General features: G+C 55.2%; 1 protein-coding gene across 2 annotated transcripts; it reads left to right on the top strand.

Annotated features, from left to right (window-relative positions):
* The first annotated feature begins 473 nt into the window (after positions 1-473).
* On the top strand, positions 474-16,665 carry LOC118086876 (serine/threonine-protein kinase SIK1). Of its 2 annotated transcripts, none has more exons than XM_035118886.3 (6): positions 474-741; positions 3,125-3,764; positions 10,965-11,106; positions 11,780-11,992; positions 13,065-13,202; positions 13,290-16,665. In XM_035118886.3, the coding sequence occupies exons 2-6, from the start codon at positions 3,173-3,175 to the stop codon at positions 14,413-14,415; spliced, it is 2,211 nt and encodes a 736-aa protein (XP_034974777.2). In that variant the 5' UTR covers positions 474-741; positions 3,125-3,172; the 3' UTR covers positions 14,416-16,665. The 2 variants fall into 2 exon arrangements, with proteins under 2 accessions (XP_034974777.2, XP_088528196.1); XM_088672070.1 differs by lacking the exon at positions 474-741 and adding an exon at positions 1,662-1,858 and having other exon boundaries at positions 13,290-15,011.
* The last annotated feature ends 1,477 nt before the right edge of the window (positions 16,666-18,142 follow it).

The raw sequence follows: 18,142 nt of genomic DNA, 5'->3' as shown, positions 1-18,142 counted from the left end.
AGCCCGAAGCGCGCTCGGGTCGGCTCGTAACTGGCGTAACTGGCTCGTAACTGGCGCTTTGCCCGATCAGGATCTAAGCAAGGGGGTCCTGTGTCTAGCTCCAATGCCAAGGCCCCAGAGGCCACCCGCAGGCCGCTCTAAATCACCCCTTTCCCATCCCGCTATTGGCCCGTGGGGAGCCTGGGAAGGCCCACAAGCAGGACCCTCCCCAAAAGTGTTGCTTGAGCCACCAAGCGCTCTCCAATGGCTTCTACTACGTTTCTGAGACGTTGGCGCAACAGATCGACAAAATAGGGTTTTGCCAAGCCTCTGAGCATGTGCCGATTTGCATTTGAAACTCGAATCCTTCCCATCTGGACTGGGGATGGAGGGCTTTGCTTCTTTGCCGTGCCCTGAGCGCCTGTAACCATCTGCGTGCCCTCCTACGAGGGATGATGTTGTTGATCCTCAGCCCGGGGGAAGGGCGCTATTTTGCAAGCTGGCAGGCGAGCTGAGTGGAGCCTGGAGAGATGCGCGCGCGGGAGCGGGGGCGCTGCGGCCGCTGTTGCTCTCCTCCCTCTTCCTTCCGTTCTCTTGCTCCGCGGCTGCTCTGGCTCGGCTCCCCTCGCGTCTCGAGCCCCTTTAAGAAGCCGACGCGAAGCTCCTTGACGTCACCCGCCGCCCGCGGAACTCCCGCCCGCCCCGAGGAGCACCAGCTGCAGTAGCAGCAGCAGGAGAAAGAACAGCCGCGTCGCCCGCCCGGTGAGTGGCTCGAGGGCCTGTGGAGCAAAGCCTCTCCGGGTAGACCCCCCTTCCCCCACGACCGCTCCGGCCCCTTGCGGATCCCCCCGATGCCCCCCACCATCCTCAGCACGACCAGAAGTAGGAACAGGCCGAAGCTGCAGCGGTGGCAGCAGCGCCCCCTCTCTGTTTGCCGGGCTTCGCCTGCCCCTCGCCTTGCACCGACTACCCCGAGGCGGCGGGGACTTCTAAACTGGGGCTCCGAGAGCGACTCAGCCCCGGGCGGCGCCTCGGGAAGAGGGGCACTCTGCACGCGCTCAGGGGCACTCTGCGCCCGGCCCATCCTGGCAGTTGGGGGTGGGCAGCAAGCAACTCCGTCCCGCTCCTTGTCGCTGGGCAGGCAACCCCTCCTTGCAGAGCAAGTCCTGGGGCGGCCCCGACCAGAGCTTCCCCCCGCCCGCACGGCTTTTCTCCCGCCGCATGATCGTCCTGCAGCAGGCACAGGCAGATTTAGGGCGCCCGGAGGCGAGCCGGGCCATCGGGGTCCCCCTGGCTCTGGGTGCTGGGCAGCGGCTCCCTCAGGCGACCTGGATATGCTGCGGACCTTCCGCAAGTCGATCAACCCCCTCCCTTCCCCCAATCAGAAGAGATAAAAATAAAAATCCACTTGCAATAGAAAGACTAGTGTGCGCCCCCCACCCCCGCAATCTTCTTATTCAAACAGCCCCTTGCCAAAATCACTTGGTTAGGATGCAGGAGCCTGGTGTCGCCGGCGGGTTAGACCTTGGCCGGGGACGCGCAGTAGCCCCGGGACGAACAGCCCCCCCCCCCTTTCCCAGCTTGGAATGGGTCCGTCCCCGCCTGATTAAAAGGCAGCTGCTCTTAGGCCTCCTTGCGGGCGGGGGTGTGGTGGATTTAATTTCTGTCTTCTTTGGAGACGGGGAGGCTGCGATCAGGCCGAGGGAAAAAGGAGAAGAGAAACCCCAAACGGGTGCAAATCCCGGAACGACTCCCCAGGCTTTGCTCTCTCCCCCATCCTGTCATGGCTGCTGGTTGCAAGAAGGACCCTGTGATGGCTGCCCAGTTCCTGCCCAGCCGGGTTCAGGCTCTTGGGTTAACTTTGAAAGCCCTGCACAAGGTAGGGCCAGGGTACCCCAGGGACCTCCTGAGCCCTCTGATCCCAGCTCCCTGACATCATTTGCAGGCGTGTTGTTGGCATCTCCTGAGTTGGTGAGGCTTATCTGACAGCCAGCGAATTGGAGCCTGGAGTGCCAGGCTCTGCCAGGAGAGATTCCGCTGGTGCCCCTTTGGCTTCGGCCTTTAAATGCCTGCTGAAAAGTTTCCTATGCTGCCAGGTTGCGTTTGCAGGCTACTAAGAGCACCTCTTTCCATAATAAATACTTGGTCTCCGGTTTTAAATTTTGTTTCAGTTCTGTAGAGATATTATTGTAAACTGCTTTGATTTTTCTTACAGTGGTATATAATTTTTTTATTTTTTTTAAAAAAAATAAGGGTATTGCTTTAGTGGTGGCGGGGAGCCAGGAACACTAAATGAGATCAACCAAGTGTTGCAAGGCCTGGTTGAGAGACAGTGAGGAACACCCTTTAGCAGTAAACTGGGGCCCTTTTAGGTGACCCATTTAGTAGGCTTTCTTTGTGATTTCCTGCACAAATTTTACACAGTGGGTTTGTCTCCAGTCAGTTCATAATCCCCTTAACCTGGTTTGCTTGAGGAGTTTTAAAAACAACTTCCCAACATTTGTCCTCCCCAAGCTTTCCAGTGCAGCCCCCCCCCCCGGTCACTTTCCAAACCACAGAAAGTCAAGATCCTTTCTTAAAGCGTTTGTTGTGCTTGGGTGTCTCCTGCAAAATACTGACCATCTGGCAGCCCCCTTAATATGGGTTAGCAGCTGGATTAGCCTCATTGTTTAGGAAATGTATGAAGTATCTGTGGCAAACATCTTAAAATCGGTCCTTTTTCTTACTGAAATACGTATTCCTTTTTTAACTGTGGTGAGCATTGGCCTTTCTGTGTGGCAGAGCTGCCATCAGAAAAAAAGGATTGGTTCCAGAATGCATCTCCAAAACAGTCTGAGGAAGCTGTATCAGCCCCTCAGATGAAGGCCAGGGCATGGCTTCTGCTGTCCCTCTCGCTGCCACTAGGCTTTTCAGCTGAAAGGTGCCAATGCCAATTCGAGTAGAAATGTGCAGATTCGTAAGGAACCTGTAAGGCTTGGCTCGCTTGCATGAGTCCTCTGAGCCACGGCTCCTTTAGGGTACACTTTGCAGCCCCAAAATTACTGAAAGTGGAGCTGGGAGCCTTTCCCTCCCATGTCAGGTGCTTGAAGAGGGCCATAGGGAAGGCTTCCCCTCCCTCCCTTCACTCTGTGTCTTCTCTTTGCAGCCCCCACCTCCATGCCGAGACCCCTGTGAGGCGGAGGCTGTTGTGGACATGGCTGCCAGCGCCCGGGCATTCTCGGAAGGGAAGATTGCTGGCCTCTATGACTTGGAGCGCACTTTGGGCAAGGGCCACTTTGCAGTGGTGAAGCTGGCCCGGCATGTCTTCACGGGGGAGCGGGTGGCCGTCAAGGTGATTGACAAGAGCAAGCTGGATAGCGGAGCAGCTGCTCACCTCCTGCAAGAGGTCCGCTGCATGAAGCTGGTGCAGCACCCCAACGTGGTCCGCCTGTATGAGGTCATCGACACCCACGCCAAGCTCTACCTCATCCTGGAGCTGGGTGATGGTGGGGATATGTTCGACCACATCATGCAGCACGAGGGAGGCCTGGGGGAGGAGAAGGCCAAGCACTACTTCGCCCAGATTGTCCACGCCATATCCTACTGCCACCGTCTCCACGTGGTCCACCGGGACCTCAAGCCCGAGAACGTGGTCTTTTTCCAAGAGCAGGGCGTGGTGAAGCTCACGGACTTTGGCTTCAGCAACTGCTTCCAGCCAGGCACGATGCTAACCACCAGCTGCGGCTCCTTGGCCTACTCTGCCCCGGAGATCCTGCTGGGGGACGAGTACGATGCTCCTGCTGTCGGTAAGAGCTGGGAGGGGGGTGAGGGCTCTGAAGGCCTTTCGAAAGGGGAAGAGTTGGCCAGAGGCGGAGAGGGACATCCTGAGATCTACTGCACCTTATTTATTATTTTATTTGAAACTGGATAACCTGCTCTTCCAAAAAATATAGCAAGTCGGCCTACGGCATGTAAAATACACAAAACAGTCTATAAACATGTATAAAACATACAGTAATTAAAAGCACTGGTGAATGCTGGTTGGTTATTCTGAAGGCTTGCCCCAGCAATGCAGTTACCAGCATCACACTCCAACCAACTGAGCTATCCAGCCTTCCCTGGCTTGCCAGCCTGCCTTCTGGTATGTTTTGGGCTAAAGCTTCCATCATCCCTGGTCATTGGCCATGCTGGCTGGGGTTGATGGGAGTTGTAGTCCAAAACACTTGGATGGCCATCTACCTGTAATACTAGAGGCTGGAGCTATGCCACAGCAGAGGGGGGGCCTTCATGTTCTCCTTGTGGATTTGACAGAGAAAGCAAGATGCCATGCTCATGAAATGGCCCTTTGGTGTGATCCAGCAGGGCTCATATTTCGGCCTTGGATTATGATGAGCCAGGGGTCCCCAGACTTTCCCGGCTTTGGGCCAAAAGGCAGGGGAGTGCGCGCCCGTGCGCATGCACGCACACACTTACTGGCGCGGTGGCGCGCTTCCAGGTCAGAAAAATCGCCGAAAATCGTTTGTGCACATGCGTATGGGCCTCCCCCCGACCCGGAAGTGCCTCCCCCCGACCCGGGAGTGCACCGGAAATGACCTCTTCTGGGTCGGGAGAGGCCCATACGCATGCGCACAAACGATTTTCGGCGCTTTTTTCCGATCTGGAAGTGCGCCGCCGCGCTGCGCGCCGTAAGAACAGGCGGCGGGGGTCGTCGCGGGCCGGATTGGGAGGCCAATTGGGCCGCATCTGGCCCGTGGGCCATAGTTTGGGGACCCTGTGATGAGCCTTTGACATATTAGGGTGGAGTTTAATCCAATGTCAGTAATTGTGTTTGTTGTAGGACATAAATATATTCTCTAAATGTGGAATTGCTCCACAGTGGAACAACAACGCAGCAACATTTGTAGTATATCTGCAAGTTGTAATAGGAGAACTTGTGTTGCCCTCCCCAGATTTTGAAAAGGGCAGTCAGCTTCCTCTTCAAAATATGGGCAACAGATAAAGGTTAGGAGGACAGAAGTTTCTGCCATGTTGTCACCATTTTGGTGGTTAATTCAATCTCTGTAAATACATTTAGAGGAGAGGGTATGGATTATTTCAAAACAAACAGAACCACCTTCCCCATTTTTGAAAAAGGATTTTCACCCTGGTGCATGGTGCAATGCCATCCAGAATGAATCTATGAATACGGAATAATGATCAGTCTTGCAAAAATTCAGGTCATTTCCTGATTCTCAAATATCTCCAATGTTAATGATCAAACAACCCCCAGAGCCAAAGCAAGCAAAATGATGACAGTCTACAAGGCCCAGGATGGTTGGGTGTTGTGGCCTTTTCCCTTAATGGGTGGGGGCAGGCATTGGGGGGGGCTGCTGAAGGAAGTAATCACCCACTCACCCTGTTCTTTTCTGAGCTCTCCAACTTGGCTTGAGCCTCATGTTGGCAACAGGTACCTTGACTCGGCTTCCTCAATATCTGGCCATTCTTGGTGGCTGCTTCTGTAGGATTGCAAGAGAGGAGGCGAGTTAGGGCCCAGCCAGGAATAAATGTCTAGTGTGAGCTGTGTGCCTGGCCACACCCCCTCCCCACCTCCAAAGGCTGCCTGAGCTAGAGAAGAGGCCTGGGCAGGGCAGGATGTGGTGAGTGAGAGGGAGGTTTGTGTGTGTGTGTGTATGTCTGTTTGCTTGCCTGCTTAGAACTTTTGGTTGTGGCTGCTAGCAGGAAAGAGCAGAGCTTGTTGACAGGTGCAGAGCCTGCCTCCGGGCTGTGGCTTCTTCTCCCGGCTGGCATCCCCTCGGCAGCACCCTCCTGTGACCTGAAGCATGGGCTGCATGCCTCACACCCTGTTGCTCAGCTGACCCTTGACCTGCTGGTCTGCTGATGGCCTTGCCCCATTAGCCGCTGCCCTTTTCATGCCATGCTGCTCCTTGGCATACAGGGCACTCTGGTAGCCTGCAGCAGAACAGTGTGTGTGTGTTTGTGTGTGTGTGTGTGTGTGTTTGTGTTTGTAGGGAGCCCTGTGAGTCACCTGTGGCATTTGCTTGGTTTTCTCTTACCATTCCTGTGGTGCTGTTCAGTAAATTGCAGGGGTGGGGTGGGGTTGGATTAGCTGCTTCTAGAAAGAGAGGGGGTGTTCTGCCTGCCTCCCCCACTCATTGAACAGGACTGGATTGTTGGCATTTTGCAGCCTTTCATAGACAGTTGTTGCCAGAGGGCCTGAGCACCCTTGCCTGCTTCCTTTGCTCCATCCTTCCTGCCCCCCTCCTCTTTTCCTTTGCCAAGGCAGCTGCTTGACCTGGGAAGTGAGAAATGGTGCTCTGGGAAGGAAGAGGTGAGGTCAGAGGGAAATGGGTGGGATTTCCTGCCTGCCAGCAGAGTGTTTTTTTTTCTTCCAGTGGTCCCAAAGCCCTGAGAATGGCCACTAGTTCAGACAGCCAGGGATGGCTCTTTCAAGCTCTGGGAATAGCGAGCTGTGTGGGTATGAGAGCCAGCCATTTCTGCAGCTTGCCAAACTGATCCAAAAGTCCACTGACCAGGAGGCCAGAAGCCTTGAGAATTGGCTGGAAAATTAGGAAGGTTTCTGCAGCTTTGGGAAGCTTATTTCCCCGTCCCCACCCTAACATTTCTACCATGCGTGAAACAAAAAGATGCTTGTTGAGCAGTGCACATCCCCATCCTGCTGTGTACAAAGGGAGCCCTCTGCCTAGGCAGAGCCCCTAAACTGCAAGAGGTGACGGCTTCCTAGCCTGCAAGAGAGTTCATCCAGCAGTTTGAGGCCAGTGGGATCCCTAAAAGGCTTGAGAAGGATGCCATGGTGGGTTCCTGCTGTGCCCGTCTCCTCAAATGGGGCAACTGAGCCATTGAGCTACACTTGGTTTGGGTTTTGAAAGAGGACATCAAGAACCACAGGGTTGGCAGCCCAAGACACCCTGCTGCCTCTGGCACCCTCCCATGCCATGCACAGGGGCTGATCAGAGCGGCAGCAACTGACTTCCTTCCCTCCACGTGTTCTCCACTGCACACGAGGGCAGCAGAGCTAGCTTACAAGGGTGCACAGAGATGGATGGCACCCAAAGGGGATTGGCAAAAGCAGAGGCCTCAGGTGGAAGAGCCAGTGAGCTGCTACTGCAGCTGGGGCCCCACTCGCTCTGCCTAATGGTAGGACTGTCCCAGTGAGCTGAACGGAGCTGCTTCTCTCATTGAACCCATTGTGCTATTTGGAGCTGAGCCAGTGCAAGATGCTCTAGATTTCACCCTGCTGCCTCCAGGGGAGCTAATGGCCTTGCTAGCCCCTGGGCTTTTCAGGGGGTGTTTGTGGAGTGGTGTGTGTGTGTGTTGGTTTTGCTGGTCGCAGTGCACATAAAGATACCAGATATGACAACATGAGGGCAGTGGGGTTGGTGTCTGTGTGAGCAGCACCTGTTGCCTCTTCAACCACATACAAATCTTAACACAAAGTTCCAAGAGGAACCGAAAGCTGAAATCGCAACATCCTGCACCTTTGAGGCCATGTGCCTGTTCTGAGAACATTGCAGATTTGCACCTCCTTCCTCCTCCTTCCACCCTTTAGTTGAGGGCCCTGCCTACGTTACAGACAGCTGCAAGCCCCCCTGGCAGCTGAGACCTTTCTTTACGCCCCTGACTGCTGGGAGCCCAGCCACCCCTGAATGGTAACTTGGTGCTCTGCTCCTTAGAAGGAAAATGCTCTGTTTCAGAACAGCTGCTGTTCTCCTTCTCTGCCCCCACCCCCTGTGCATGCACCACCCCACCCTCAAGTCCCCCAGTGGCTGCTTTTTCCTCCCTGCTGCTCCCCCTCCTGGTCACCTGCAGCAATGAGGGCCTTGACTGCATAGCCATAGCAGCACCCCTTCGGCTGCTATTTATAAGCACCCTTGGAGCAGCGGCTGTGCTGGCAGTCTGCTTCCTGCTTCCTGTCTCCTCTTAAAGCCGGCTGTGTTGGAGCCTGAGATAACCTCTTCACAGCCAAGCCATCAAACTGAGGCAAATGTGTGGGCGAAGCAAGGCATGGCTCCACAGTTCTCAGCAACTGGAGGGGGTGGGGGCTTTTTTTCCTGGAGTCCCTGTGTCCCAGCTCAGTGTATGTGTGTGAAAGTGAGACAGATCAACACCTTGCCCCTTGTCAGTATCCCATCTTAGAAGTGGCTTCCTTGCTTCCTGTATTGAGGGGACTTGCAGCTGATCCTGGGGCCCCAGCCTGTTGCTGGAGGGTGGGGGGAGTGGGCTGGAGTTGGGTTGACCAATGGGGTCATTGGTTTGTGGGCAAACAAGTCTTGCTTACAGTAACAAGTGGTGGACACACACACCCCATCGGCTGTCCAAGGTCCACCTCAGTCCCACCATGTGGCAACTGCAAATGTCAGCACACGCTGACGGCGATTTGAGAATAACTGCAAGAACCCACTTGCTGTAAGCAGCCTATCCAGTTAAGAACAGGATGTGGTAGAGATGGGGAGGCCACTGGAGTCGCATGCCCCTCACACCCAAATCCCTTCTCTTTATGGGCTCGTCCACACTTCTGCTTCTCCCATGCCTAGAAAGCATGGGTCCAAGCGGTTTTCCCCTTGTCCCACTCCTTTCCAAGGGAAAACCCATTCTTTAAGTCTGCATCAGAGCAAATGTCAATCTGGAGCAAACCTGAATTGCTGTTTGCTCCAGCTGAGCACTAAAGAGTGGTTTTTCTGTGTGGAAAGCTACAGGGAAAGGAGGAAGTGTGGATATGCCCTAAGGAGCATGAAGAACACGCCACACACAATATTTTGCTGTCTCTCACCCGGGGGCAGCTTTTGCAGGCCACGTTCTTTGTTAAACATTCGGTTTTAGTCTTGCATCAGCATTCCAAAGCACCTTTCTACCTCAGTCACTGCTGCCTTCCTCACTGCAGGGAGGGGCTTCCCTAGTCCTGAACTACTTCTGGGGCACCATGGGGTGGCAGGGGCAGCCCTCTCCCTGCCTGCATCTCCCTTGCAAGTGCCAACGTTCTGCTCCTGGAATAATTAGCCAGATGGCCAGCCTTCACACTGGTCTGGATGGGAAAGATTATAGCTATGCTGTAGGGCCCTGAAGCTGGGTGTGGGTGGTGTGTCCATGTGCAGCCTCTCGGGCATCTGCTCTGAAGGGAGACCTCTGGCTCTGCTGAGCCCAGGGGCCCTTTCCTCCCCAGGGCCCAGCTCTGCAACAGAAAGCAAGTCCCAGTGGTGGCGATGAGCACCTGTGAGGACACCAAACGGACCCCTTGTCTGGAGCAGTTTTGTTGAGGATAATAATAATGAATGCACAGATAGTTGTGTGAATATTCATTCACCATTTTTTTAAAAAAACCCATACAAGAATAAAAACCTGAGGAGGAGAAGCCTTTGCTTTCCAAGGACCTTCATGTGCCCTTCAGATGCAGCTGGTAGGAGGAGAGACAGCTCACCCCACAGCTGAAGGCTGTACAGTGAGGGTGGGTGTTTTTAATATTACAGCCACCTCTCCACCCTGAGATTTCAGCAGACATTGGCTACACACACACACACACACACACACACACACACACACGCACACACCACAGAGATAGGGGGAGACTGGGAGACTGCTGCCCCTTACTGTCTCCCTCCTTGTTGATTTGGGAAAGGGAGGTAAGAAGACTCTTCAACAAGCATGGCGGTGCTACTGCGGCAACCTGTTCTGTTGAAACCAGGGAGTGTCCCAACAGCACTCCTACCTTTGTGCACATCCCTTTCAGATCTCAGACCTGCCTGCAACTGTCAGTAGACAATCGCCCCCACTTTCTATGGGATCCAACTAATTCCTCCACCCCCTCCCTAGTTTTTTAACCTGGGTGCAGAGCTAGGGGGACCCAGGCACATATCATAGTTTCCTGGACGTGTTGATAAAGTAGCATTTGCAAGTTTGATGCAAATGTGTGCTATGAACTGTGTCCGGAGTCATTTAAATCCTTAGCAGTGCCCCCTAAAAGCCAGAACAATGGAGAGGGTTGCTGCAGTTGCAGTCTTTCTGGGTGGGATGGGGAACAGCTTTAGGCATATCGGGGGGGGCATGCAAGGGTAAAATTGGAAAGGTCCCCTGGGTGGCTTTGGGGTCCTTTGACCCACTTGGGCAGAAGCGCCTAGCAGGAGGCGGAAGAAACAGTTCTTGCCAAAAGCCTGCCTGAGCCGATTATACTCCAAAGGATTTGAGGCCCCCACCGCACTGCTTATCTCCTGGGCCATCTGTGCTCTGTCCCCTCCTTTACTCTGCCTCCAAGAGCTTTGCCCACCCCCCTCTCCAGGCTGCCTTCTTTCCCTGCCTTGGGAGAGTCCAACTTGCTCTCGTCTGCAGAGAACCCAAACCCAGGGCTCATCTTGGTTGTTCTTGAGTTGGGGGCAGGGGGCAAGAGGCAACATCACCCCTGGCCCTCCAGACATTGTTGGGCTCCCCCTCCCTCCAGCCAGCATCCCAGCCATTCACCCGGATGGTGAGGAGTTGGAATCCAGCCAGAAAGGTGGGCTCTGGCTCTTGGGCCAAGAGGGCGATGGAAGGAGCCTTTTCCTGTCCTCCTCCACACATTTCACTGCTGCTTCCTTCTCCTCTCCTCTTCCTCGGCCCTACACCTCCCTCCCTCCCAAATCCAAGACAGCCCAGGTCCTTGGGCACCCCTCTCTCCTTTCCCCCATTTTTGGGGGGTTTTGCTTACGGTGTGCCGGTCCTTTTTTCATCTTAGTCCTTAGCTGGAAGGTGTACATTATACAGGCTGAGGTGTAAGTAGGACTACCCTTGGGACTGATCTGGAGGCTGCAGCTGGCGCAGACATTGGCTTGTGGGGGAGAGGTTCTGATCCCTTTCATGATTCTGTGGCCTTGAGGCTAGCTGCCTTTTCTGCAGCAGCCTTAGTTTTGCAAAGTGGTGCTGTGGTGGAAAGCCAATAACTTGTTGGGGTGCTTGTGGGGGGGGCTCTCTATTTCAGGCAAATGATCCCCGTTCCTCTCCTGCTTTCTGTCTTTCTCCAGATGTCTGGAGCCTGGGAGTCATCCTGTATATGCTGGTCTGTGGGCACCCGCCTTTCCAGGAAGCCAACGACAGCGAGACGCTGACCATGATCCTGGACTGTCGCTACGAAACCCCACCTCATGTCTCCTCCGAGTGTGCAGAGTACGACCAGACCCCCCCCTCCCAACTCACTCCCCCCCCCACCTGTCATGCACCCCACTTGCCCTCACCAGGTGTGGCAACCGGGTCTTGCACCTCCTTCCTCCCCTCCAGACAGAGAGAAGGCGCCTGGGTTGCCTGTCCCAGATTGTAACTCTGCCCCTTTGCTGACCCAGTGCCCTCCAGCCTCTGCCCCAAGCAGCATGGTTGTTGTAGTCCCTAGTGGGCATAAGGTTGGGGAAGGATAAGGGTTCTGGATCCTTCCTTCCTTGCCCCCTCCCCGGACTGGGCCTGCTCCCTGTGGGGCATGGTGTGGGAGGTCAGGCAGGCATGCCTGAGATGGGGTACAGTGCCCTGTCACATGCTCCCCCCTTTGTCCCAGGCTCCCTCTGCCTGTGGGGAAGGAGGGGGGTGCTACGGCTGGCTGAGCTCCAGGCAGCAGCAGGCCCTGTAGGACCCAGCTGCCCCTGCTTAGAGACCAGCCATGTCAACAGTCACATTAACACCTGGGGTGGGGAAAGTTCTCGCCATGGGTTGGGGTGGGGAGTTCAGCCTGCTGCTGCCTATCTGTGTGGGGGCTGGGCTGGGCTGGGGCTTCACAGGAGGGGAGTGGGAAAGATGTGATATCTGAGGGCCTCTGTGTGACTCTGCCCTGCCCACCCCTTCTGTTGGACAGCCTGATTGCCCAGATGCTGCAGCGGGACCCCCAGAAGAGGGCCTCCTTGGAGCAGATTGAGAGCCACCCGTGGCTGCAAGGTGTGGACCCCTCCCCTGCCAGCCGCTCCCTCCTGCCTCTGACGTCGCACAGGCGGGTCTCGGAGGAAGAGCACGGCATCATCATCCAAGCCATGATGTGCGGCAACATTGCGGACCGAGAAACCATCCAGGAGTGAGTCTCCCAAGGGTGGGAGGAGGAATCTGAATTGCCATCAGACGGGGCTCTGGTTGGCTGGGAGGAAAGTGGTGGTGGTGGGGAGCAGGGAGAGAGGACTTACTTAAGTACTATGGGGGCTGCCTCCTCAGGCTAGCCCTGCCCTCCTTCCTAACCCCCCACCAGTTGCTGTGGGCTGCTCTCCTCAAGAGTCATAAAGAAGGCTGCAGCAGCCGTGATGCAACGCTCCTCCTCATGTGGAGGACTTCTGCCCTGGCACCACCTGCCTTCGCTCTTAGGATCTCTTCTCTGGTCGATCGTTGGGGAGCTTCAAAAGCTTTCTTCAGCCCGAACACCACAGCGACTGATGCCAACTGACATCAGCACACTTACAGATCAGCAGAGTTTGTGCAATTGTGTAACAGAACTCAGTATCACAACATTTGGCTAATCTACGTTTATTTACATATAAACACACACGGAGCACTGCAACATGGCTCCCCCTCTCTCTCTAGCATCAGACAGCAAAGAGAGTGAACAAAGAACAACAGTCCCACTTCAGGAACACAGTAACACAAACATCCTGTCTTCCTCACTTCCCACTGTGTGGAGTCAAAACATACACAGTCATGTGATAGACAACAATCCCATGAATGCAAACACAGGGAATGAATCTCCAACATTTGCTTCTGGGTTGGGTCAGCTTTGGCTAGCCTGAGGCCTTTCAGATTATTTGGACTACAGTTCCCATCAGACACAGCCAGTGCTTGTCACTTCCAGCACCGCTGTGCTGGCTGGAGCTGATGGGAGACCTCGGAGGGCCTCAGGCTGAGATAGGCTGGTCCTCTTTGACCAAAAGCATCTCATTGGTTGAGACAAGCCTGTTGGCAGTGAGTGCCCTCTGAGCATTGGGGGGTTTCTGCCAGGAGAGGCTTTTGACATCTTGCCTCTTTCGTCCTTCCTGGAGTTGAGGCTGCACCCCCTTCCCCATCTCCTTTGCCGTTGTATCACCACTACATGCCCCTTGCAGGGTCCTGCATACCTCCAAGGTTCCTCTTGACTTCTGTCCCTTGCGTCCCCTTCTGCACAGAGCCCTGGAGGCCAACCGCTACAACCACGTGACGGCCACCTACTTCCTGCTGGCTGAGAGGATCCTGCGGGAGAAGCAGGAGAAGCAGAGTCCTGGGGCCAGCCTGGCCTACAACCTGGCACAGCACGTCCAGAGCAGGCAAGTCTTGAGCTCCTTGGGGCAGGGGTTTGCTTTGACCATCATTGCAGCTTTCTGAGCATCTTCCCTTTCCCCCTTTTCTTTCAGGAGCTCCTTTAGTGCCATGGGGGACCCCGGCCAACTGCTGCCCACCACAGGCAAAAGCCCTCAGCCGCTGCCCACAACCAAGAGCGCCCTCGAGGCCTTTGCAGAGCATTCTGGGAAGTCCCTTCTGTCCTTCTCTGCGCTGGGGGAGGACGAGTTGACTTCCAGCTTCCACGGGTGCGGGCAGCCCATCAGAGCCCTGATCCGGCCCTCGCTTATCGAGACCCCCATTGCCAAGAGCACCCCCGCCCTGCAGCAGATTTCGGAGGAGGAAGAGGAGGAGGAGGAAGAGGAAGAGGGAAAGCCTGGCCTGTTCCGCAGAAGGACATCTTCCCTGAACCAGGAGCAGATGAGCGACTTCCAGAGTGCCAAGGCTTCCTTGCTCTTCTGCCGGAGTCTTGCGTCCCACAACAAAACAGGGAAGGCTCTCGGCCCAGGATTCCCCAAGGCCTGTGGCAGCCTGGAGCCTCAAGGGCCTGAGGGTGGCCTCTCCCTGGCAGCACCACAGAGGCCTCAATGCCCGCAAGGCGAACAGGAGGAAGGCACGGGCGCCCAGGTGGGCGGGAGCCTCTGCCTGCCACGGGAGGTGGGCCCAGAAATGCCAGCAGAAGGAGGGCCAAGAGGCAGTTCTTGGATGGGTGGCGAGGAGGGGAGGAAGGGCAGTGCCATCTTGGAGGCAGTGAGCAGAAGGGAGCAGCCCCCAGGGAAGGAGGAAGAGGCCAACAACAACACCCCCCCAGGGAAAGGAGGCGCCCGGGAGGGGGAGGAAGAAAGACTCTTGCAGAAAGAGCACGGGCCACGCAATGACGACGAGACTCTGGCTCGGGGCAGCTGTGGCCAGAGAGCAGCTGGGATGAGCCCAGCTTCAGACCCGGAAGGCCAATTCCGAAAGAGCCCTGAGATGGGACCAGCCCAAAGGCCGAAGCAGGACGGCCACCGGAACGGCAGTGGCAGTGAGGGCCTGGCAGATGTGATCAAGCTGGACCCTGCCAAGGGCAAGAACGCCAACCTGAAGGACCGGATTCTGCAGTTCCCGCTCTGTGAGAAGGCCCTCGCATTCCGGATGCGGCCCGCCTCCAAGGAGAGCCTCCTCTCTCTGGGACAGTTCAACTGTTGCCATGTCATCTGAGCTGTACGTCTGCATCTGCAAGAGAGGGATGTGGGCTGAGGAGGGGGGTGGCGGCGTTGGTGGAAAGGGCAAGGCCCCCAGCCAGAGGGCCTCAGGTCTCTCCATTCCCATCATCCTCTGCTCCCAGTGAATGGCTGCCACCATCCTGCCCACCCACCTGCCTGCCTGCCTGCCTGAGATTTCCATTTTGACTCTCGCTCTGTATATCTGCTTGAATCGGGTGAACCAAATGGCTGCTCCTCTCCCTCTCCCCCCCTTGTGCCAGCTGATGCTGTCCAAAGGCCACAGCCCCCACCCCACCCCCTTAGTTCACTGCATGCTGAACCTAAATCTCCACCCAAGACCAGGGTGTGGGTGTTCGTGTGCCCAGAGCTTCTCAATAGCAAATCGGCAGTTCCGATTCTGCTGGGAGCTCTGGGGCAGCTCAGCTGGAGAGAGGCCAGTGGGTCTAGGGAGGCCCGTTTCCTTCTATGTCCCCCTGCTAGAGGCCAAGGGTGCCTGTCGCAGAGGCAAAACGGATGTCGCTGGTCCTAAAGCTGACAGAGGTGTTGTGGGCGGAGATTCCTTCAACCTCCTTTACAGTGGCCAAAGAGCAATCTTTCTCTCCCACCACCCCAGCAAGGCTCCCGACGTGAGTCTTGCCATGTGGGGCCCTGCAGGTTTACTTATCCTAAACAGGTCAGCTTCAACGGCCACCTTTCTTGCCCCTAAGGCCAACTCAGATGGAAGCCACAGTGCTCCCGGCCACCTTCGCTCTGCTTCCAAGCCCCAGCCACCAACTGCTGCTTGGCTGTGCCTGCTGAGGCATCCCAGATTGTGACTGTCTGAGCTGAGCTCCCAGATGCTGCTTCCCCTTTCCTGCCAGGGAGGGACCAAAAAGCCAACTCTGGCCTGCATTTGCTAGTGGCTGCCTTTGCTTTAAGCTGACGTGGCAAGCTTTGTAGTTTGCAAAGGGGCAGCAGACCCAGGCCTGGACTCAAGCTCCTCTTCAGATGCCCTGGGAAGGCCCCTGGCTGCCTCTTCTCCTCCCTGGGCTAGGAGTCCAACAGTGTTGGCTGGCCGAGGCCTTCTCTTCCTACCCCATCACCTCCCAGTCCCATCTCTGTTTTGGAATCAGAGCCAGGCTGCAGGGAGGTGCAGATCAAGCACCAATCTGGGGTCAAAATTAGACACACACACCCTGCAGGGTAGAACAACTCCTGAGCACCAATGCCAAAAGCAGCTACTGATGTCACCACCTCTCCTGTGGGCCAGGCAACTGAGGTTGTGGCACTGCACCCGTGGCAGGGCTGAGAGCACCCCCCTCTTGGTCTTTCCCAACTGCTGGGCATGGGTCGAGAACGGGTGCTGATGGGGTTCCTGCTTTGCCCTTTATGAAGGCATCCCTCTCCGTTAGCACTATCCCTGCTGTTTTTGCCCTGCCCCTTATGGACTAGCTGCTTGGTTTGAGTCCCTGCTGGGCTGTGCAATGGAAGGAGTCCTTGCATCTGGTTGTGAGCTGCCTGCCTCTTTCTGGCCCGTCCCCCTGGACCCCTTCCCGAGGAGCCGCATGCATTTCTCTTCCAAAGCATCCCAGCTCTGCCGAGCCTGAAGAGGTGAGGTTTTTATAGCAATTGAAATATTTTTTAAGAATAGTCTATTTTAATGTAACATAGAAAGCTCTGTATCCCTTTTCCCTGCAAGCCCAGGGGTTTCCCCAGGCAGCAAATGCACTTTTTAGGAGTCAACTAGCCATGCTCTTATCCCTGCCTGTTCCTCCCCCCCCCGTTTGCCAGCAATGTTGCCCCTAAATTCCCTTCCCTTCTTTTTCTTCCGTCCTCCTGAAGGACTTTGCCAGTTCGGGTGGGCTGGATGAAGGAGGAGGATGCCACCACAGAGGATGGCTCCTAGCCATGCTGGGGAGGGACTTCTGTGTGTCTGTGTGTGCGCGCCCGCATCACATACGCACCCCCCTCCCCATTGCGTTCCTCCCTCCTTCCCCCCCTTGAAGTGCTGCCAATCCTCATCCGCCTCCCCATTTATGCCCTACACCAAAACCTCCATCTTCTCTCTGAAACTCTTCCAGGAAAATAAGCTTTCTGTGTATTATTATTATTATTATTATTATTATTATTATTATTATTATCCTTCTTTCTTGCTGGCAAGAAATGAATTGGGGATTTGATTGCTGAGCTCCCGCTGGGTTCTGTATCAAGTGCACTGACTGGATCTAAGGCAGCAAGTGGAGTCCAATAAAATGGCTGTGCTGGACTCTGGAGCCGCCTGTGTGTTTCCTCCCTCAGGGGAACATTGGGTGGGGATGGGTGTGAGCAGGAGGAGGAGGATCCCACTTCAATCTTGCCTTGTGGCTGTTTTCCACTTTCAACATGGCTGCTGCCACAGGGGAGTTTGTGCCTCTGAGCAGGATGAGGGACAGTGATGGAGGCGGCAATTCCACACCTTGCCTCCTACGAACACCTGAAGCTGCCCTTCTTCAACAGGGTGCCTTCCATATGTTTTGGGTTACAATTCCCAGCCAGCACAGCCGCCCAAACATCTGGAGGGCAGCTGGCAGTGGGAAGTTTGGAATAAATGGCAACCCCTTCTAAAGGTGGGACAGAATAAAGCAGCCGTGGCAGAGCCTCTTGGAAGCAAAGAGGCCTAGTGGCCCCTTCGAAGCCTGAGAGGTGGTTCCTCACGGCCTGAGCTTTTGTGGACAAGAGTCCCCTTCATCAGACCCACAAAGTGCTGTTCTCAGTTATCGGCTGTACAAATACGCACATTGTTCTAGAAAGGGAAAGAATGGAAGTAGTGGGGGCAGGAGGCCATGAAAGGCGAGAGGCTTGTGAATTCATAGCCATTTGGCCTCACACTTTACCATTCTCTCTCTCCTCCTCCCCTGCCAATTCAACATGCCAACTGAAGATATCCAAATCTGCCTCCCAAAAGCCTCAGCCATATTTACTCTCTTAAGTCTGAGACGCCACGAGACAGAACTGTTTTATTTTTACCGAAGGAAAGATAAATGGGAAAGCTGGGTTAACCTGGGGTTACAAAACTGCAAGAGAAAAATCTGCAAATGGCTGGCCAAAGGCAACAACAGGAAAGAACAAATGTCAGGAGGCACCACATTTGCCTATTATATAAACTCTTGCCAGTCTCGGCCAGCCAAAGTTTCACAAGGGCTGGCCAGGTCTCACCAGTGCCCCTGACCCACACAGTTGCTGGAGGGAAGGCAGTGAGGCACATGCAGTCTAAGAGAGGTGTGCCAAGAGCCATCGCAAAGTTTCCAAGTACGTTTGGGGCATGTGCAAAGTTGGCAAGCTGAGCAATCCTTCGCAGCCAGGCTGCAAGGGGTCTCCTATGCAGTCAGGCTAGGGGAGGTACTTTGCCTGAGGCCTCCTTGTCAGAGTGTACCATGCTGGGTTCAGTGCTCTGACTCTGTAGGAGGCATCTGTACAAGCTGATATATAGGCAAAGGTAATACAGTTATCTGAGATTCTGTAACCTGCAGAATAAAGCGGTAAGATCACTACATTCCCTATACAGAGAAAGCCCAGAGTGGGGCACAATTCTGTCTGCTTTGCATCCACTTGTGTACTTTGCTCAGAGGTCAGTCTCTCTCTTTGTATTTTGCAGCATGTTAAACAGCCATGGTCAGGGCAGCCAGCAAGTTGACTGAGACTGTGTAGGGGGACAAGTGGGGGGTGAGGGAGAGAGATGTGTGCTTGCTGTGAGGGAAGCGGCC

The sequence above is a fragment of the Zootoca vivipara genome, chromosome 6 (assembly GCF_965207765.1).
Source record: "Zootoca vivipara chromosome 6, rZooViv2.hap1.1, whole genome shotgun sequence".
Classification (NCBI taxonomy): Eukaryota; Metazoa; Chordata; class Lepidosauria; order Squamata; family Lacertidae; genus Zootoca; species Zootoca vivipara.
This window is presented reverse-complemented; position numbering and strand designations above follow the sequence as displayed.